The sequence below is a fragment of the Nerophis ophidion genome, linkage group LG27 (assembly GCF_033978795.1).
Source record: "Nerophis ophidion isolate RoL-2023_Sa linkage group LG27, RoL_Noph_v1.0, whole genome shotgun sequence".
Lineage (NCBI taxonomy): Eukaryota > Metazoa > Chordata > Actinopteri > Syngnathiformes > Syngnathidae > Nerophis > Nerophis ophidion.
This window is the reverse complement of record NC_084637.1, coordinates 19,447,158-19,469,934: the sequence shown is the minus strand read 5'-3', so window position 1 is coordinate 19,469,934 and position 22,777 is coordinate 19,447,158. Positions and strand designations below refer to the sequence as shown.

General features: G+C 41.8%; 1 protein-coding gene across 4 annotated transcripts in view; it reads right to left on the bottom strand.

Moving 5' to 3' along the window:
• Positions 1-22,777, bottom strand: part of atp13a2 (ATPase cation transporting 13A2) — a 134,865-nt gene that overhangs the window by 106,413 nt on the left and 5,675 nt on the right. For 2 of the 4 annotated variants that reach the window (XM_061889297.1, XM_061889298.1), the window contains exons 2-7: positions 10,169-10,216; positions 9,460-9,627; positions 9,330-9,388; positions 5,921-5,987; positions 5,773-5,852; positions 5,632-5,709 (exon numbers count right to left, since the gene is read on the bottom strand). In XM_061889297.1, coding sequence (XP_061745281.1) covers positions 5,632-5,709; positions 5,773-5,852; positions 5,921-5,987; positions 9,330-9,388; positions 9,460-9,627; positions 10,169-10,216 — 500 coding nt within the window. Of the gene's footprint in view, positions 1-5,631; positions 5,710-5,772; positions 5,853-5,920; positions 5,988-9,329; positions 9,389-9,459; positions 9,628-10,168; positions 10,217-15,258; positions 15,349-22,777 lie in introns of all 4 variants that reach the window. The other 2 variants (XM_061889300.1, XM_061889299.1) reach the window with 2 other exon arrangements.

Here is a 22,777-nt window from a genome sequence, read left to right as displayed (position 1 = left end):
TTTGGTTTATTTTGTAACTCAATATGAGTGTTAAAAAAAATGCCACAAATATTTGTCCAATTATTTTCCTTTTTTTTTTTGTAATTGTTTGCGTTGTATGAAGATTATTTGGAAGGGAAGCTTTGCCCAATTTGAAATGGATAAGACAAAAAAAATAAAGAACAGTTAATCATTTGACAGTATTTCCTCTGTACTCAGCCATGCATTCATTTGTTCATATAACTGCATCAGTGTGTATTTGTGTCTGTGCATGCGTGCGTCCGTGCGTGTGTGTGTGCGTGCGTCCGTGCGTGTGTGTGCGTGCGTGTGTGCGTGCGTGTGTGATAATGGGGGATCTGGGTCATCAGGTTATTATTTTAAGTTTGTAAAGCACTTTGTGTTTTTGATTGATTGATTGAAACGTTTATTAGTAGATTGCACAGTACAGTACATATTCCGTACAATTAACTACTAAATGGTAACACCCGAATAGGTTTTTTAACTTGTTTAAGTCTGGGTCCACATTAATCAATTCATGGTACAAATATATACTATCAGCATAATACAGTCATCATACAAGTTAATCATCAGAGTATATACACTGAATTATTTACATTGTTTACAATCCGGGGGGTTAGGTTTGGTTGAAATCAGTACTTCAGTCATCAACAATTGCATCGTCAGAGAAAAGGACACTGAAACAGTGTAGGTCTGACTTGGTAGGATATTTACAGGGAGCAGTGAACATAGTGAGTTCAGAAAGCATAAAAACAAGTACCGTATTTTTCGGACTATAAGCCGCAGTTTTTTTCATAGTTTGGCCGGGGGTGCGACTTATATTCAGGAGCGACTTATGTGTGAAATTATTAACACATTACCGTAAAATATCAAATAATATTATTTAGCTCATTCACGTAAGAGATTAGACGTATAACATTTCATCGGATTAAGCAATTAGGACTGACGGATTGTTTGGAAAACGTATAGCATGTTCTATATGTTATAGTTATTTGAATGACTCTTACCATAATATGTTATGTTAACATACCAGGCACGTTCTCAGTTGGTTATTTATGCGTCCTATAACGTACACTTATTCAGCCTGTTGTTCACTATTCTTTATTTATTTTAAATTGCCTTTCAAATGTCTATTATTGGTGTTGGGTTTTATCAAATACATTTCCCCAAAAAATTATACTCCAGTGCGACTTATATATGTTTTTTTTCCTTCTTATTATGCGTTTTCGGTAGGTACGACTTATACTCCGGAACGACTTATACTCCGAAAAATACGGTATATACATTTGATTATTTACATTTGATTATTTACAATCCGTGGAGGTGGGATGTGGAGGAAAGAGGGTGTTAGTTTAGAGTTGAACTTGCCTGGAGGTCTTCTTTTAGTGCGCTTTGAAGGAGGATAGAGGTGCACTTTCTTTTACGCCCGTTGGAAGTGCATTCCATATTGATGTGGCATAGAAAGAGAATGAGTTAAGACCTTTGTTAGATCAGAATCTGGGTTTAACGTGGTTTGTGGAGCTCCCCCTGGTGTTGTGGTTATGGCGGTCATTTACGTTGTGGAAGTAGTTTGACATTTACTTCGGTATCAGGGAGATGTAACAGATTTTATAAACTAGGCTCAGTGCAAGTTGTTTTACTCTGTCCTCCACCCTGAGCCAGCCCACTTTGGAGAAGTGGGTAGGAGTGAGGTGGGATCTGGGGTGGTGGTCTAAAAGTAACCTGAAAAACTTGTTCTGAAATGTTTGGAGTCTAGATTTGAGGGTTTTGGAGGTGCTGGGGTACCAGGAGGTGCAAGCGTAATCGAAAAAGGTTTGAACGAAAGTTCCCGCTAGACTCTTCAAGGTGCTTTTTTTGACCGGAGAGGAGATTCTGTCGAGAAATTTTGTTCGTTGGTTGACCTTTTTGATTACCTTGGTTGCTATTTTATCACAGGAAAGATTAGCTTTTAGAATGGAACCTAGGTAGGTGACCTCATCTTTCCTGGTGATAACAATGTCACCCACTTTTATAGTGAAGTCACTGACTTTCTTTAAGGTTGATTTGGGACCCAAATAGGATGGATTCCGTTTTACCTAAGTGAATGGAAAGTTTATTGTCAGCGAGCCAGGTGCAAACACAACGGAGTTCAGCACTGAGGATTTTGTCCACCTGTGACTTGTCCTTGCCAGATACCAGCAGGGCCGAGTCATTCGCAAACAGGAACAATTACCAGTTGCATGCTGATGACATTTCATTTACGTATATTAGGAACAGTAAAGGCCCTAATATACTGCTTTGGGGTAGGGCTGGGCGATATATCGATATATACGATACATCGCGGGTTTGTCTCTGTGCGATATAGAATATGACTATATCGTAATATTCGAGTATACGTTCTCAGGCAGGACTTTTAGCTGCGGGCGTACACTTCAGGCTCTCCTCGCTCTTTCCTGTCTCTCATTCTCACAGACAAGCAGGCGCACATTCTTAAATATGTCACATACACGCCCTCGCAGGGCAGAGAGGTAGCGGCGTGGCTAACGTTAGCTGCTAACGTAGCCGTACGAGAGCAAGATGGTGCGGATCTGGTAACAAATGAAGGATGACTTAATTCCCAAGAAAAACAGCAGGGTTTCAATCGTCTGGCGGTGGTTCGGCTTTTAGTGGGAACATGTCGAACAGACAACAATAATTTGTCAAGTGTGGAGGGGAAAAGCGTTGCTATAAAAAGTAGCATTACTGCTAATATGTAACATCATTTGAAAAGTCACTCGCTAGAGAATGAAGACAATTTCATAACCTTAGTAACATACCACATAGTGAAGGACGAATACTATTTGATTTCCTATTATGCCGCTCATTTTTATTTGACACTAAAATGCCTCTGACAATCTTGCAATTTATGTTTTGGAAATGACTTGAATGTTTGTGCCATTGCTTAATAACTTTAATAAATACACTTTTGGTCAATTGACTTGTGATTTCCCTCTCTGCATGAAAGTTTAAAAGTAGCATATATTAATGCAGTATGAAGAAGAATGTTTTAATGTAGACACATAGAATCATCATACCGCTGTGATTATATGCATCAAGTGTTCATTCAAGGCCAAGGCAAAATATCGTAATATATATCGTATATCACGATATGGCCTAAAAATATCGCGATATTAAAAAAAGGCAATATCGTCCAGCCTTACTTGGGGGACTCCACAGCTTACTGAGAGTGGGAGGGACACGGTGCCATTCACCTCTACCACCTGTTTCCTCCCCTCCAGGTAAGATTGCATCCAGCTCGATGTTTTATCAAATCCGATTGCTCTGAGCTTTTCCAACAGTATAGCGTGGTTAACGGTGTCAAAGACCTTCTGAAGGTCCAGCATGACCATGCCGCAGTATTTGCCCGCGTCCACCTCATGATTGATGTGGTTGGTCAGATAGAGAAGGCATGTGTCTGTGGAGTGGTTAGTTCTGAATCCGGATTGGAATTTGTACATGACTTTTTTAGTAGCAAGGTAACTATCGACCTGTTCATAAACCATTTTTTGTTGCCTTTCTTTAATGTATGAAAAGCACTTTATAAAGTTTGATTTAATTTGATGCAATGTGAACTTATGTAATATTTCATAATATATTTACTAGTAAAACTGTGTTGCTTAATAACTTTAATAAATACACTTTTGGTCAATTAACTTGTGATTTCCCTCTCTGCATGAAAGTTTAAAAGTAGCATATATTAATGCAGTATGAAGAAGAATGTTTTAATGTAGACACATAGAATCATCATACCGCTGTGATTATATGCATCAAGTGTTCATTCAAGGCCAAGGCAAAATATCGTAATATATATCGTATATCACGATATGGCCTAAAAATATCGCGATATTAAAAAAAGGCAATATCGTCCAGCCTTACTTGGGGGACTCCACAGCTTACTGAGAGTGGGAGGGACACGGTGCCATTCACCTCTACCACCTGTTTCCTCCCCTCCAGGTAAGATTGCATCCAGCTCGATGTTTTATCAAATCCGATTGCTCTGAGCTTTTCCAACAGTATAGCGTGGTTAACGGTGTCAAAGACCTTCTGAAGGTCCAGCATGACCATGCCGCAGTATTTGCCCGCGTCCACCTCATGATTGATGTGGTTGGTCAGATAGAGAAGGCATGTGTCTGTGGAGTGGTTAGTTCTGAATCCGGATTGGAATTTGTACATGACTTTTTTAGTAGCAAGGTAACTATCGACCTGTTCATAAACCATTTTTTGTTGCCTTTCTTTAATGTATGAAAAGCACTTTATAAAGTTTGATTTAATTTGATGCAATGTGAACTTACGTAATATTTCATAATATATTTACTAGTAAAACTGTGTTGAAAATGTGTGTATCAAAATTGATACTGCAGGTATATAAGGTAATGTAACTCTAAATTAGTCACTTGGCATTTTATTACATCTCATGCATTATAAATACCATGGAGCGACATAGTCTTTTTATTTGTTTCAAATAAATCTTTACATTACACAACATGGAATATTTACAGGTATTTATACATGCACACTTTGATGTTTTATTTTGTGGTGATCACTAGGGGGGTCGTGTGATAATGAATTAAAGCTTTCTGATGTTTATGAGGAAAAAATAAATTTAAAAAATACATAACGTTTTAGACTTTTTGTTCTTTTTATTTTAGATGGCAAATAGTTTCAACTTTGAAGATGCTTTCAAAATGATAAAAAATGTGAATTCAAGTGATTTGTAGGAGCTGAGTGGGGTGGATGATGACAAATGTTATTTTTATGTTAGGAAATAACAAGATGGATAATTTTGTTTATTGCATCATGTTTTGGTTTGCTATAAAAAAAAAAAATATATATATATATATATATTGTGACCTCTGTCAAATATGATACAAATTGAAAATCATATACGGAAATATATTTTTGTGATAAAACAATTATTGTTCAGAAAGACAGATAAAAGCTTCAGTTTTAAATAATTTGAATTTACTGTCAATTATATAGTGCAAGGTGTCCAAACTACAGCCCGCGCTGCCACTCTTTCCAATTTGGCCCGAGAAACGCATCGCAGCAGAGTACTTTCAAATTAATGTAACATACCATGTGGTCCGTGAATGCTACAAATTTGCTGACATCTTGTGCAGACTCTTGAAAGTACTTTGAAATGATAGCACAGCGTTCACTTATCTGACACAATCCAGACAACCTTTCCTAGTCATAGTGCAAATAGAAAAATGCAACTAACGTAAAAGTCAACACAACCAGCTCACTGAACTTTGTGGATATTATGAAAAACGTCCAAACACCATAAAAATAATAAAAATTACACCTCCCCACCCTTATCCATGTTTGGCGTATTTGAGGAGGTTGTCAGAGTCTAAACTTTCACATACAAAAAAAATTGCACTGATTCATATTTTTTATATAATCGATTTTCTCAAAAAATATATGTTATTTGGATGTGAATAAATTATTTTGAGCACTTCTACTGTCTGATCGCTGACACGAATGTTTCAAATTTTTATTTTAGCGCCGACAAATACTTTGGTTACTACCACGTTGGCACTGGCGCTATTAGGGAACCGACTTTGGGTGCCCCCCCCCCAAGTGTGCTCTCAAGGCTGTGGGGTGTGTGCTCACCTCAAGACCTGCTGGGGGGGACTCAAGCCGTCTCGGAAGCCGTGGAGGTCCTGGCAGGTCCAGTCCTCGTGGAGGACGCTGCAGTCAGACGTCAGCCATGAAGCAGAGTCCTCGGTGCATTTCAGAGTGCTCACATGTTACCTGACGCGACAGAAATCCGCCCTCCTGTCCAGCCACACATAGCGCAGTCCTTCCAGCAGGTAGTAGCGAAGCAGCGTTTGCTGTTCCGAAACATTCGCACTCAATCAAATTTGTTGTTATGAAAAAAAAAGCCAAATGTGTTCGTCACCTTCTCCTGGTAGAGGTGAACTGTCTCTCTCCATTCGGTGTCCACACCATCTCCTAAGAATCCCAAACTAAAAGGACAAGAAATTTGAGGCCTTTTTTAGACGGACGCTCACATATTCACTTAAAGAGGAAGTGCACTTTCTTTGGAATTTTGCCTGTCGTTCACAATCATGAGAGACAAGAACACACTTTTTTTAAATTTGATTAAGGATTAGGATTTTAAAGATGATTGAAAAAACGCTTGAACGATACAGCTAATACAAGTCCCCGTTGTAGCTTTCAAAGACTCTAAAACAACTTCAAAACCCTTCAGCGTTTTATATACACACTGCAATCATATATACCACGTAGTTACAAACACCATCATGACAATATGTAATATAGGGCAAGGGGGCGTCGCCCGGGACAGGCGAACGGAGAAGGGGTAGCGCTAGTCATTAAGTCCTAGTTACCAGAGATACTAATTATGTCCTAATTTTGACTTAGTAAATATATTGACTTACTAAGACTTAATGATAAGCATTTGCAATAAGTCTTTGAAAAAAGTTAAAAGTGGGGCAGCATGCTAACATATGCTCAACTCATCATGCTTAATTTATTACAGCATTTGGGAAGCCTGTCGTTGATTTTTATTATGTAAATGTTATATTTTTATCAACATGTGATAGCAGGGAAACTAGGCTGCTACATTAGTAATGATTTTTTTTATTTCCCCCACTTGTTTACCAGTATCTCACCTTTTTTGTAAGGGGCACCGGAAGTTGGCAGATCCGTCAGCAATCCTGTTCTGTCTCCCTGTAATTTTTGTCTGATTCTGAATGGGATTGTGCTGAAAATTTTAATTTTCCCTCGGGGATTAATAAAGTATGTCCGATTCTGATTCTGCTTAATGTAACTAAAACTGAAAAAAATAGTACAATAGTAATAAGAGAGACTATTCATCCCTGAAAACCATGGAGTTCATATAGGCTTTATGATGCAATTACATAATTATATCAACTATCAGAGACATAATCTCTTCATTTAAAATAATGTCAACGGGCTCATACTGATGTTACTAGTAGATGACTGGGAGGTGTTTATTATAATTTGTGGAGAGTCCGCTGCATTATGCTCACCTGCTAAACACCTTTCTGCTAACCCGCACATCTCTCCTCTCCGCCTGCCTGTGTCACACTTGGGTGAAGTCTTGTCTGGTTTCATGTTGTCTTGTCATTTCCTGTTTTATTTTGAAAGGTTAACTCTCCCTCTCGTTTCAGGTCACTTGCCCTTCCTCCCATGTCAATGGTCTGATGTCTCTCCTGATTGCCTGATTGTGCCCACCTGTGTCACCCTCCCTCATGTGTATAAATGTCTCTTCCTCCTCTTGTCTTGTGCCAGAGTATATCGTCTCGCTACGCGCTTCCAGCCTTGTCCACAGCCTTTTACCAAGTTTGATGAGTATTGTCTCGCTTTATTTATTGATTTCTTTGTTTCCTCTGAGCGAGTGATTTTCTGTTGCTAAAGTTTTTCATGCTAGTCTTTTGTATCTAGTTCATAGTGCCTTGTTTTCCTTTTTCCTCCTTCTGGAGCGCCTTTAGTTTGCTGGCGTCTCGACTCCTTTGCATGATTGATTTTCCATTTGTAGATAATTGTAGATTGTTGGTTTTTGCTATTAGATTTGTATATACATTTTGCTATTGCCTTTTTACTCCTTATGGAGTGATTTTCTGTTTTTTGCCTTATGTCCTTTGCTACATTCCTTTGTTCCTCAAATATATCTCAGATAGATTTTGTAGCCACTTTGTTTTGATCACTCTGTTCTAGAGATAGCAAAGAAAACTAATTAAATAAAGTCTGAGTAAATTGTCACGCTCATTTTCGCCCAGCCCTAACAGCCTGTGCTGACTCCATTTGCTTTGAATACTCACTGCTGATTGGCTGTTCCCGCTCTGAATACGCACTGCTGCTTGGCTGTTACATGCGCTCTGAATACACACTGCTGATTGGCTATTACATGCCCTCTGCGTGTAACCAATCAGACGGTTGTGTGGGTGGGACAATGCTGGGTGCTGCAGAGAAGGGTGGGGATTGAACCAGGAACCCTCAAGTAGCTGGCACAGCCACTCTCCCAACTCGCCATGCCGTCCGTATATAATGTAGTAACACACACCTTCATAACAATATGTAAAATACACACACTGCAAGTATTATATATATATATATATATATATATATATATATATATATATAACGTAGTAACAGAAACCATCATATTATGTAATATGTACAATATACACACTGCAACTATATATAGTGTAGTAACAGACACCTTCATAACAATATGTAATATGTACAATATACACACTGCAAGTATATGTATAATGTAGTAACATACACCTTCATAACAATATATACAAAACCCCAAACCAGTAAAGTTGGCACGTTGTGTAAATGGTAAAAAAAAACAGAATATAATGATTTGCAAATCCTTTTCAACTTCTATTCAATTGAATATACTGCAAAGACAAGTTATTTAATGTTTGAACTGAGAAACTATTTTTTTTGTTGCAAATAATCATTAACTTAGAATTTAATGGCACCGACACATTGCAAAAACTGTGTTACATGGCCTTTACATTTAACAACACTCGGTAAACATTTGGGAACTGAAGAGACACATTTTTGAAGCTTTTCATGTGTAATTATTTGCCATTCTTGCTTGATGTACTGCTTAAGTTGTTCAACAGTCCGCGGTCCCCGTTGTGGTATTTTACACTTCACAATGTGCCACACATTTTCAATGGGAGACAAGTCTGGACTACAGCAAGGCCTGTCTAGTTTTTACCTCTGATTATAATCCCTCAGCTATAAAGGCAGAAACATAAGCATATTACAAACAATGTAATAAAAAAATATTAAAATCACATTGAACAAATATTAATCTCTTAAAATGAAGGAATATGTAAGAAGTGCCTCGAAGTGTAAGAAAATAGTGCAAAATGTGAAAATGTAAACAGAGAAACCTGAGAATATCTACTTTCTGCAGGTTTATTGGCAGGTAGTTACAGCTGTGCTTTAAAGGGTGAGCGTGGCTAAGGTGGTGTGGCATTAGTGGTCTTGCCTTGCATAATTTACAGACCACATTGGTCTGACTACGGTCCCTTTGAAAACTTTTCCTTTTTTATCCACAATTTCTTCATTTTGACTTTCTCTTCTCACTTTATGCAAAGACTCAACCTAACTAGATAACTGATAATGTCACCTGATTGGCTGTTAGCGTGTCACTCCCACTCATCAGTGATCAACATTTTATGGAACGCATCTTTGATTAATATGGATCCCGTGTCTATCATGATAGTTAGGGATATGGTTCTATGGCCAAGCACACTGTTATATTGAAGGGAGGGGTGAAGACTTAAGAGGCTGACCTTCCCTCCTCAATCTCCTCGGTCAAGACTTCCACCACATGCTGCTGGCCAAAAGTGTCCTGAAGGAGAGAAATATCTTATTAGGCACCAAAAAAGGTGTAAGTGAATATGCTGATGGGATCCTTCTCACTCGTATTAACACGAAGTCCGCTAGCGCCAGAGGACAGTGGCGGCAGCGTGCCAGGAGAGCCAGGCGAGGGCGCCAGCGAAACACCACGAGGATTAAACCCAAGGACAGCACGGCCATCAGGCGACACGACCACACCCGCCATCTGACCCGCTTGTAGCCTTGAGCGTCCTGGTGGGGCACAGTGTGACGTTATGATGGTGTGCAGCACAGTGCTGCAATTTCTCCACATTTTCTTATGTTACAGTGAAGTCCACATTTCCTTGTTACATTAAAGTAAATCCATTTTAATGGATTCACAATGTGAAAAGTTTTTAAGTTAATCCATTTTTGTCCTCAAGAATCTATACACAATGCCCCATAATGACAATGTAAAAATAAACTCGCCACATCGTAATTATGGGGTATTGTGTGTAGAATTTTTATTCTCAAAATTGTACACACAATGCCCCATAATGACAATGTCAAAAATAAACTCTCCACATTGTCATTATGGGGTATTGTGTGTAGAATGTTATGCCCTCAAAATTCTACACACAATGCCCCAAAATGACAATGTAAAAAGTTTGTCATGATGTGGATTTTTTTTTAATTTTGAGGACAAAAATTGTTTTATTCCACTGTAACATGACGGAATGTGGAAAAAGTGAAGCACTGGGATTACTGCACTGTGTTGTTAGCGAGTCCAGTCTGACTTCTGCGGCGTGGTTACCATGTGTTTGCAGGCTGACTGCGGGAGGTACGGTCTGCAGCACACGTCCTGGGGAGCAGATCACCAGGAACAGTCACCAGACATGTCGATTACGCCCACAAGGTCAATATGAACACACGACGCGCTGACATTCGAGGATAAATAACAAGTAGAGCATTCATTCCATGAGGAACAAGACACAAATGATGAGGGCAATGAGACGTTAGAGCGGTGCTGTTCAACTGGCGGCCCTGGGGCCAAAACCGGCCCGGGAACGACGCCAGACGAGTTCAGTTCAGAACTTGGGAGACCAACATTCTTGCAGCAAAGTCCAATAACTTGTTTACAGTTAGCATTTATTAAATACCAATCTATATAGCACTGGGGTGTATAACTGCTAAAGTAGATTAAAAAAAAACATTAGCATGCTAAAACGCCAACTGTAATTAACATGAAGCACCTAAAAATATCACTCTGAAAACTGTATAAAATGCTAGCATGCTGATATTAGCATGCATCAAGTGACAAAATGTGTCTGGTTATAACTATAAAGTTGGCAAAAACAAAAACTTAGCATATTAACGTTAAGATGCTAACAAGTATCTTTTGTCAAGGAACAAAATATTTGACGCTGAGGTATACACCTGCATAATTAGCAAAAAAATAGCATGCTGATGCTATATTACTAAAATGTTAACTGTAATTTACGCCAAGCAACAAAATATATCACTCTCAGGTGTGTATCCGAAAACTGTGTTTAAAATCCTAGGATGCTAATGATAGCATGCATCAACTAGCAAAATATGTCTTTTTATACTGATACAATTTGAAAAAACAAAAACCTAGCATACAAATGTAAAGATGCTAACAGATATCATTTGTCAAGGAACAAAATATTTTATGCTGAGGATTAGACCTGCGTAATTAGCAAAAAAAATAGCATGCTAATGTTCACATTAGTTGTGTGTCTAAAAACTGTCTAAAGTGCTAGCATGCTAACATTAGCATGCAACAAGCACAAACATTTATTTTTATGCCTATAAAATTTGAAAAACAAAAAAACTAGCAGAGTAACGTTAATATGCTAACAGGTATCCTTCGTCAAATAACCAAATATTTGACGCTGAGGTTAATACATGCATAATTAGCAAAAAAAATAGCATGCTAATGCTGGCATGCTAAAATGTTAACTGTAATATACGTCAAGCACCAAAATATATCACTCTCAAGTGTGTATCCGAAAACTTTGTTTAAAATCATAGTATGCTAATGATAGCATGCATCAACTAGCAAAATATTTCTTTTTATACCGATAAAATTTGAAAAAACAAAAGCCTTGCATAGAAATGTAAAGATGCTAACAGGTATCATTCGTCAAGGAGCAAAATATTTTAGGCTGAGGTTTATACCTGCATAATTAGTTAAAAAAAAATAGTATGCTAATGTTTGCATTAGGTGTGCGTCTAAAAACTGTTTATAGTGTTAGCATGCTAACGTTTGGATGCAACAAGCACCAAAATATGTCTTTTTATGCATATAAAATTTGAAAAAAACAAAAGTCGTCGTGAAAATGTATTAATTTTTTTTGCATAAAATTTTTAATCCAACTTTTTTAATTGACTTTTTCAAATAGACAGAAAAAAAAGTGCAAGTTAAAACAGTACAATTTTAAAGTCAGTGAATACTTCACACCCTTACCCCTAAAACCACCTACCCACCCCACTCAGGTCAAACCAACCAGGGACACATGGCACAAACAAACAACAAGTAAGACGACAAAAACAGACACATTCACACACACACACCCATACAAAGCCAGAAACAGACAGAAACAGAAAGGACAGAGAGAAAGGGAGAAAGAGAGAGAAAAAAATTTAAATAAAATAAAAATTATATATATCAGGGGTCGGCAACCCGCGGCTCCGGAGCCGCATGCGGCTCTTTGGCAACTCTGATGTGGCTCAGCTGCATAATTGCCGACCCCCCCATGCTGTAACGGGGGGATTCCGGATTTCGGTACCTCTCCCGGACGTCACCCGGGGACAACGTTCTCCGATTTTCACTCGGACTACAACATTGAGGGCGTGCCGTGATGGCTTAACTTTTAACATCCTCTACAACATGTCATCGCGCCCCCCTTTACGCAACGTTATCTGCGTGCTGACCGGACGCATGCATTTCGCTGCTTCTATCGTCACGTGTAAGAGATTGCAAGGCATACTGGATGATACAGGTTACACTGTGAAATGTGTTTGTCCTTCTTGTTCGGTGTGGGTTCACAGTGTGGCGCATATTAGTAAGAGTGTTAAAGTTGTTTATATCACAACCATCGGTGTAACCTGTATCACCCAGTATGCCTTGCAGTCGTGTACGTGTATCTGCGGAAGCTACATACAACATGTTGCTGGACTGGCAAGCAGTTTGTACATGTTGTAGAAGGCGTCAAAGGCAATGGCTTCATATCACGCCCTTATTATTGTTATCTGGGTGGCCATCAGCTGATATTCGCGAGAATTGTTGCGGCTCCCACTGTCTTCGTTATTTTGTGAAACGGGTCAAAATGGCTCTTTGCGTGGTCACGAAAATAAATTTTTTATGATTTTTATGATTTGGGCTCAGAGATAGCATTGTATCTATAAGAGTTTCTGGAGGACGATTTGGAAAGTGTGGTAACTGCTTCTTTACGAAGTCCCTCACTTGAAAAAAACGAAAAAGGTGGAAGTTTGGCAAATCGTATTTGGAAGAGAGTTCAGCGAAGGATGAGAACACTTCGTCTATATAGAAGTCTTTCACAGTGGTGATACCGTGATCGTGCCAAGTTATAAATGCGGTGTCGGTACGGGAAGGTTTAAATAACTGTTTTTTAAGTACCGGGGTTAATATAGATGGGCCCTGAAAACCCAAGTGTTTCCTTAGCTGGTTCCATCTTTTCATGGAGATCGATGCAACAGTGTTTGCGCCTTCAAGTTTAAATGGAAAAGGGAATGGTGAGCATAAGCAATAACGTAATGAAAAGTGTAGGATTGCCGTTTCAAGGGATACCCAGGCCGGGAGGGTCCGAGAGCGTCCGTCCATCCAGTATAAAAGTTTCTGTACATTAGCCGCCCAATACTACTGTTTAAAATTGGGGAGTCCTCCCTCAGATTTGGGAGATTGTAGGACCGATTTGTGGATTCGGGCCGATCCGGCCCCCCATAAAAAATTGGATATTGATTTGTCTAATTAATCAAAAAATGATTTAGTAATAAATATGGGGATATGTTGGAAAAGGTAAAGTAATTTAGGCAGAGTGATCATTTTGATCAGATTGATCCGGCCAGCGAGAGATAATGGTAAATCAGACCGGCGGGCAAAGTCCTTCTCCATTTTTTCAATCAGAGGTAAAAAATTTCCCCGGAGCACATCAGACATAGCCAGAGTAATAAAGATTCCCATTTGAATGCAGCTAAAGATCGTGGTAATTGTTTAGCTAAGGAATTGATTGGAAACAGTTCACTTTTTTGGTAGTGAAGTTTGTAGCCAGAGCGTGTGCCAAATCGCTCCAAAATATCAAAGATTACTGGGAGTGAGCTCGGGGGTCTTTCCCTTTTTTTAGTATGAGAGAAATAGTGGCCCTCAATAAGGTTTCTGGGAGGCGATGGTACAGGAATGCTTCATTATACATGTCTCTTAGAGCCGGAGGAAGAGCACTGGAGAAAGTTTTATAATATTCTGCACTGAAACCATCCGGGCCAGGCGACTTATTACTTTGTAAGGATTTGATGGCTTTTGTGATCTCAATGACACTAATGGGCTGACCCAGGCCCCTCGCAGCTCCATGTTCTATCTGGGGGAATGTTATATCATTAAATAGTTCATGTGAGAAGGGGGGCAGTCTGAAGTATATAATGTTGTATAAAATGCGGCAAATGTTTCATTTATCTTAGCTGGATCAGTATGTAGTTCTCCTGTGTTAGAGCGAATAGATGTGATTAGCCTCGACAATGCTTCCTCCCTGACCCGGTGGGCTAAGAGCTTGCCAGCTTTTTCCCCAGATTTAAAGAATTGTTGTCTGGATTTGAGTAGTTGTAATTTCGCTCAATTGACAGACATAAGGTAAAAGTCAGTTTGTAGGCGAAGGCGTTCTTTATATAGTGTCGAGTCAGGGTTTAAAGCGTACTTATCGTCAAGATCCCTAATCTTGCGGAGCAACCCATTGATTTGAATGGTCTCTGTCTTATTTAAATTTGAAAAATAACATATACGTTGACCTCTAATAGGCTTTAAATGCTTCCCATAGTATAACTCTTCCAATTTCTGGTGAATCATTCAGTTCAAAAAAACACTTAATTTGATCGTGGAGGAAATTCCTATAATTATCTTCTGCTAGTGAGACTGAGTTGAATCGCCATTGTTTAAGGGGTCTAGGTTGAGTGTCCATATTGATGTCGACTGAGGTGGGAGCGTGATCAGAGATTACAATACTATTGTAATTACTTGTTTGGATTTTGGAAATTAGTTTATTGTCGAGAAGAAAGAAGTCTATCCGAGTGTAAGTGTGATGTACATGGGAGAAATAGGAGAATTGCTTATTTGTAAGGTAGGCATGTCTCCAAGGGTCTGTAAGACCCAACTGTTTAGCAAAAGTATTCAGTGTTTTAGCTGAATTGGATAAGGGAGCCAGTTTGTTAGATGATCGGTCCAGTACAGGGTTCTGCACCAGGTTTGGAAATGATGTAAACAATTTAGTCACATAAGAAATGTTATCCCAGTTGGGTCCATAAACACTAGCGAGTATGACTGGGGTGCCTTGCAGTTTTCCAGATACAATAATATAACGGCCAGTAGGGTCTGTTACAGTTTGGTTAAGTTCGAATGAAGTATTTTTAGGAATAAGGATAGCTGTGCCCCTGTCCCTTTCGTTGAATTTTGAATGGAAAATATGGCTGATCCAGGCTCTTTTACGTCGTGAAATCTCTCTGTTGCGAAGGTGGGTCTCCTGAATTAAAAATATATCTCCTTTGAGGTGTTGCAAATGGGTCAAGACCCTCCCAATTTTAGTGGCGCTTCCCACACCCCTCACATTCCATGAAACAAATCTTAGTGTATTACTGGTGCTTGTCATTTCTCACCATGTCCAGCTAGGAGAGCAGAACGGGCTGATGTGTACAAGCAGATCAGGAGGGGGACTGATGCACGATAACTGGGAACTGCAAAGAGAACTAGTAAGAGGAGGGGATGAAACAGAAGCGTAAGAGGAAGGAATGAGGTGATAAACAAACCAATAAACACATATATGTATAGAAAACACAGCAAGTTCACACACATACTCACAGACACAACAACATAGAGCAATGCCAGGTGCGTTACACCTGGCAACCACCTACAGGACCATCGTCCCAGGACCTGAGAACCCCATTGTCGAAACTGAACCGTAAGTGTCCTTTTCACAGCAGTGCGCTGTCCTTGCGCCTGCATGGACGTATCCATATCGGCTTCCGGTTTTTCCACCTCCCAAGAACAACAGATTGGCTCCAACTGAGTCCGAACATTTTAAAGTGCATCAAAACTGCAATATATTCCTTCGAGAAACATAGTATCCAGTACCAAGACAACTTCAGAAAGCAAGAAAAGTAAATGATAAAGTATAAACAACTCAAATGGCGGCATAGCTCGGTTGGTAGAGCGGCCGTGCCAGCAACTTGAGGGTTGCAGGTTCGATTCCCGCTTCTGCCGTCCTAGTCACTGCCGTTGTGTCCTTGGGCAAGACACTTTACCCACCTGCTCCCAGTGCCACCCACACTGGTTTAAATGTAACTTAGATATTGGGTTTCACTATGTAAAGCGCTTTGAGTAACTAGATAAAAGCACTTTATAAATATAATTCACTTCACTTCACTAGTCAAATAAAGTATAAGTAAGTGGTGTGAGAAAAGAGGGAGAACGCGGAAGACACGGGGAGGAGGACGAGCGGCTGAAAAGCTGACTGCATGGACGAAGCGCAAAGAGACACTGGTTGATTGCAAGTACGGGCTGAAAAAGCCATCCTTATATTTGTGTGGAAAATTTAAAATATTGTAACCGCTGCCTGGAGTGTGCTGCCATTCCTGATCCAGAAAAACCCAAGCAAGAGCATTGCTTCAATATATAAATAATGTATAACCTTATGGATGTATGGATATGGAATAACAATAACCAGTTAAGAAATAAGTAGATCAGCAGTTGGGTCAAATAATAATAATAGAAAAGATAAACCACTGTGTAATATATATCTATTAGAACATGATAAATAAATGTAATGGGGAGACAAAATAATTTGAACGTCGATGTAACAAAATAAAATAAAATGAACAATATTGATGGTTGTTTAAACCCTAATGATGGTAATTGTATATTTAACAAGTTAGCTCTGGAATGTCAGCATAATATATTAGCTGAAAGGTTAAACAAAAAGTGAATGAAAGTGGATCCAATGAGTGACCACACAGATGTAATATTCACGGTCAGGCCTAGAGTTAGCAATACGTTGGAATCGTTAAACGTGATAGAGCAGGCCCGGCACATGCGTTAAGGTTGGTGCCGGTGTTGTACCGAAATTTGTAACCCATCGGAATTTGTAACTCCAGGGGGCGATGTTCCCATGGCGTTTGTTTGATGGTTAAACGGCAAGGCCAAAGAGGAGGAGATGAAGAATGCTTGCGGCGTAAACTATCCTTAATGCTGAAACGTCAGTTGTCAGAATTTCAGCATTAATAAATTACACATATTCTTGAAATCAATGACTTACTTTCATTATAGTATGAGTCCATTGTATCAGCTGTTGATTCTCTCTCACACACATACATTTTCCAATATAGATAAGGCTATACATGCACAGGCGGTTGTTCTGTTTGTTATGGCTGTATTTTCCCTATTCTTAAACCAGGCACCTCAAATACCCTTTCCTGCCCTTTTTACACCCCCCCCCCCCCCCCCCCTCTCACTTCATCTCCATAGACTTTTTCTCATTTGGACCCCCGGAATCAGGACGCACTAGGGTTACATTTTCCGATAAACTGTGACTTGGCCGTCAGATTTTGAGACCTTACTGTATGTTCCCTATTCTTAAAAGGGGAACATTATCACAATTTCTGAAGGGTTAAAACCAATAAAAATCAGTTCGGAGTGGCTTATTTTATTTTTCGAAGTTTTTCAAAAAATTTTACCCATCACGCAATATCAAGAAAAACGGCTTCAAAGTTGCTGATTTTAACCGTCGTTATATCCACCCCTCCATTATCCTGTGACGTCACAGCGTGACCACACAGAAACAAACATGGCGGGTAGCACAGAAAGGTATAGCTATATTAGCTCGGATTCAGACTCGGATTTCAGCGCCGTAAGCGATTCAACAGATTACGCATGTATTGAAACGGATGGTTGGAGTGTGGAGGCAGGTAGCGAAAACGAAATTGAAGAAGAAACTGAAGCTATTGAGCCATATCACGACAGGCAGCGGCACGGGAGGAAGCGAGGACGAATTCTGCGATCGCCTTCTAACCAACGATTAGTATGTGTTTGTGTGGCATTAAATGTGGGTGGAGGGAAAGGCTGGATTCAAATATAGCTACAAATGAGGCATAATGATGCAATATGTACACACACCTAGCCTAAATAGCATTTTAGCATCGATTAGCTTGCAGTCATGCCGTGACCAAATACATCTGATTAGCACACTCCACATAACATCAATAACATCAACAAAACTCACCTTTGTGCATTCATGCACAACGTTATATGTTTGGTAGACAAAATGAGACAGAAAAAGAAGTGGCATAAATACGTATTAGCCAACATATCCAGGGGGTTTACCTCGCTCGTCTGCGGGAACATACTGTCGTCGTCCCTGAATAGCTCGCACTCCAGCAGATTCAGTGGTGGTGTATTTTCCAATATTGCAGATTTCTTTGACTTTATCGTTAAAAATGCATCTGCTTTGAGTGTCGCAAGATATCCACACATTCTTGCCATCTCTGTCGTGGTATAGCTGTCGTCGGTAAAGTGTGCGGAACAAACAAGGGACTTTCGCAACTTGAATCCGTCTCTTTTCGAGTTGTTAGGCGTTTAAATCGCCAAATTCACCCTTTTAGAGTTCGGAAATCGGTTAAAAAAACTTATGGCCTTTTTTCTGCAACATCAAGGTATATATTGACGCTTACATAGGTCTGGTGATAATGTTCCCCTTTAAGCCAGGCACCTCAATTACCATTTCCTGCCCCTTTTACACCCCCCCCTCCCTTCATCTCCATTCACTTTTTCTCATTTGGACCCCCGGAATCAGGACGCAATAGAGTTACATTTTCCGATAAACAGTGACTTGGCCGTCAGATTTCGAGACCTTACTGTATGTTCCCTATTCTTAAGCCAGGCACCTCAATTACCATTTCCTGCCCTTTTTACACCCCCCCCCTTCCTTCATCTCCATTCACTTTTTCTCATTTGGACCCCCAGAATCAGGACGCACTAGGGTTACATTTTCGGATAAGCTGTGACTCGGCCGTCAGATTTTACTGTATGTTCCCTATTCTTAAGTGTGAAAATTCTACAAACACTGAATTATGCTGTAGTACAATGTAAAACTGTAAATTTAGAAAGGGAATGCTTTGTTTTTCTTTAAATACGATAACACCATCACATTTTGTTATAATAATACTAAGTCGTTGAACCTCTTGAGGCAATTTAGCATTAGTTGGGGTAGTCATCAAGTGCGATGCTAGGTACCATAACTTGCCTTCCACGATGTAGTTTGCCGCTTTTCTTTTCAGGTTGAAGCGCTCGTATATTTTGGAATTTGGAATTTCTCTATAGGTGCTTGATTACATGATTTAGATTAGAGTCAAAGTCTCCCGGAAATCACTGTTCCGTAAAAGTTTGCCAATCTCGAAGCGATTCTGTATTGTTCTGTAACCGCTAATAAGTTGGAAGGTGGGCTTCAAACTGGATAAAGCCAAATGTTTCAAGTACCTTGGTATGGCGCCACCTCCTGTTAATAGTGTGAAATGCCATTAAGGATAGTTTACGCCCATTACGCAAGCGTTCTTCTTCTCCTCCTCTTTGGCCTTGCCGTTTAATCATCAAACAAATGCCATGGGAAGATCGCCCCCTGGAGTTACAAATTCCGATGGGTAACAGATTTCGGTACAACACCGGCAGTGTAGCCTCCAGACATGGCTGAAGTTAGCCAAGCTAGCGTCGTCCCGCCATGCATTGTGAGGTAGTCACATCGTATCAAACAAAGTTTCATTAAAGTCATACCAACTGAGATTACTCGTTTGCATGCTCTTGGTTGTGTTGATCATGGGACTTGACAAAGTCTCGGGCGTCTTTGAGGGATGCGAGTCGTCATTTCTTTCCATCCTTGGTTGAAACCATTAGCTTAGCCACCCGGCTAAGCTAATGGAGGGCTGGTTTGAGGCCTAGGTTGTAGAGATCCTTCATGACGTCCCGGTACACGGCCCGCTGTTCCAGTATTTAAGGGCAGTAGTCTTCGAAGATGTGTATCGGTGAGACTTGTACATTAGTTTGCCTCTGCATTTCCGAGCTTCCCGCACCACCAGCTCCCTCGTCTGGAATCAGTGGAAGCATATTACGACAGCTATCGGCCTCTCACCGGGGCATGAATTCGCTGTTAGCGAGCGGTGGGCACGGTCCAGCTCTGGGGTCGACGACAACGCATGTTCTCCAAAGACTTCGACCAGCAATTGAGAGAAGAACGTTGTTGGGTTTGTACCTTCAATGCTTTCGGGTACGCTGACAATTCTAATGTTGTTCCGACAACTTCTACTCTCCAAGTCTATTAGCTTAGCTTTTAGCCTCGCGTTCTCCTCGGTTACAAATGTTAGCTTGGTGTCCATAGCCATCATATCGTGGCTGATCGTGTCGGCAAAAAGTTTGAGTGAGGAGAGTTCTGGTGTTCCAGAAGTTTGGACTGAATACAATCTAGCGTGGTGTTGAGTTTGGAAAAGGCGTAGTTAAACTCCGACGAGAGAGAAGTCTTGTGGTCCATTAGCATTGTAGTTAGCGTCGCCATGATGGTAATTGCCGCAAAGTCTTCCTTCTTTTGCTCCTCCTTTTTGGTTCTACGAGACTGTGGAGAGTGGCGTGTCCTACGCGTCCCCTGCGGGCGGAGCATGTGCGGCAGCCGGTCGTGAAGCAGCAATCAGGTGAGCAGATGGGCAGATGAGCAGCTGGGACGAGTTATATAATCACCTGTTTCCTTTATCAGCAGCGTTGGAAACCATGAGCTGGGCTGGCAATCTGGGAGTGAGAGCCAGACGGAGGACCACGCTGTTGAGCGTGAGAGACAGAAGCTGAAAAGCTGAAAATGAACTCTGAACATTATAAACTGTTGTAAAAAGAATAAAAGAGTGTAAACCACTGAGCCAAGGTGTGGTGTTTCCTGCAAAGGAACAGAGGATCGAGGTCGGAGATTGTCACAGTGGCGCTCAACTAAAAAAAAAAAAAAAGGACCCACAGAAAATGTCTGCACCAACCCCGCTGGAAGCGCTTGGCCAAGTGCTGGCGCAAGTGTCAGCGGCAAGTCAGCAGCAGGCGCAGCTGCTGAAAACCTTGATGGACAGGGCAGAGACAACAGGATGAAACTCGACCATGAAGCGCATGGTGGAGGGGGAGGATCCACAAACCTTCCTTGACGTGTTCGAAGCAACGGCGGTGGCGAACCGATGGCCGGTGGGGGAGGCGCAGCGGGCGGTGTTGAGTCTCCCGGCAACCGCCCGCATGCAATACGCCAACCTCCGACATTCCATCTTAGACCGGGTCGGCAGCAGCAAGGAAGACCACAGAAGGAAGTTCCGGGCGATGAGACTGGAACCAGAAGACCGGCCATTCGTCTTTGCGCACCGGCTGAGAGACGCGGCGACGAGATGGCTCCAGCCAAATGGTCAGGACCCGGGGATGCTGGAGGCCATAGTCCTGGAGCGAATCTTGGAGGCCATCCCGACGAGGACCGCAGCCTGGGTCAGGTACCACAGCCCCCCGGATGTCAAGGTAGCTGTAAAACTGGCGGAGGAACACCTGGCCGTGCGGCGGGAGGCGACGCCAAGGATGGCCACGGAACCCGCTGCAGCACCCCGCCGTCGGCTCGCCCCGCGATGGGGGGCGATGAAGAGAGCAAAGTCGCCTGGGCAACACGGACAGGTTCCCCAGGCGGACAGAAAGCAAAATGCACATACACACACCCACACACACACAAATACCACAAAAGGGGGGGCGCGGGAAAATCACAAACTAACTGGTGTTTTTTTGTTGGAGGGTGCCGGCGCTGCAGATAGAGGGCTTCCCTCACAAAGTGCAAATCAAATGCCGGGCCCGGTGTGTTGGGGGTGCGGACAGCCCGGTCACGTGCGCAGGGAGTGCTCCCTGATGGAGGTGGGGCAGGTGATGTGGGTTGTCGGGCCTCCAGCACCTGCGCCCGATCACGGAGAGACGTACAGTGTACCGGTAAAGTTACAAGGGGGTACATACCGGGCGATGGTGGATTCGGGCTGTAAACAGTCCTTGATCCACCAGAATCTGGTTCGGCCCGGGGTTTTGAGGCAAGCAACACGGGTGAAAATCAGGTGTATTCATGGGGATGTGCACGAATATCCGATTGTACCAGTGGAAATTGCAAAAGGCAAACAAAAACATAAAGTCGAGGTAGCTGTAAGTACGCACCTCTCGCACCCCGTAATTTTGGGCATGAATTGGCCGAGGTTCAGAGATTTATTGGCACAATGTGTTGGGGTGCGTTCACGGACAGTAGGAGAGGGGAATATTCGCGCTGTTCTTAGTGGCGACGCGGTTTCATCCGGGAGTGCCGAGCGGGAACCGGACGGGGGCTTCGCGGGAGGCCCCCCCGGCTCCTCGATGGTCACCTATGGAGGACTTTCCCCTCGAACAGTCCCGTGATGAAACCTTGCGCGACCAGGTCGACTTTATTGACGGTCAGCTGGTGCGCCCGGGGAAAGCGCGGGTATTCCCTCATTTTTAAGTAATTAGGGATAGACTTTACCGAGTGGCCCGTGACACACAAACAGGGGAGGAATGCACCCAGTTGTTGGTGCCAAAACGCCACCGGGAAATGGTTTTCCAGGCGGCGCATGAAACCCCGATGGCTGGACATATGGGGTATGACAAGACACTTAATCGGGTCATGGTCCGTTTCTATTGGCCAGGCCTCCGGGCAGACGGCGCACCAACGGCGCACATCCGCCCGGACTGCCAGCTGGTGAATCCAGCACCCACCCCAAAGACACCATTATGCCCATTACCCCTCATAGAGGTCCCCTTCGAGAGAATGGGCATGGACCTCATCGGACCATTTCACCCGAGCATACAGGGATATCGCTTTGTTTTAGTCCTAGTGGATTACACAACGCGCTATCCCGAGGCAGTGCCGCTGCGCTCTATTTCCGCCAAAAATGTTACGCAAGCACTGTTTAAGGTCATTTCCCGAGTTGGGATCCCGAAAGAGATCTTAACTGACCAGGGCACGTCCTTTATGTCGCGCACAATAAAAGAACTGTACGGATTATTGGGGATAAAATCGATCCGCACCAGTGTGTATCATCCGCAAACTGATGGGCTGGTGGAGCGGCTGAATAAAACACT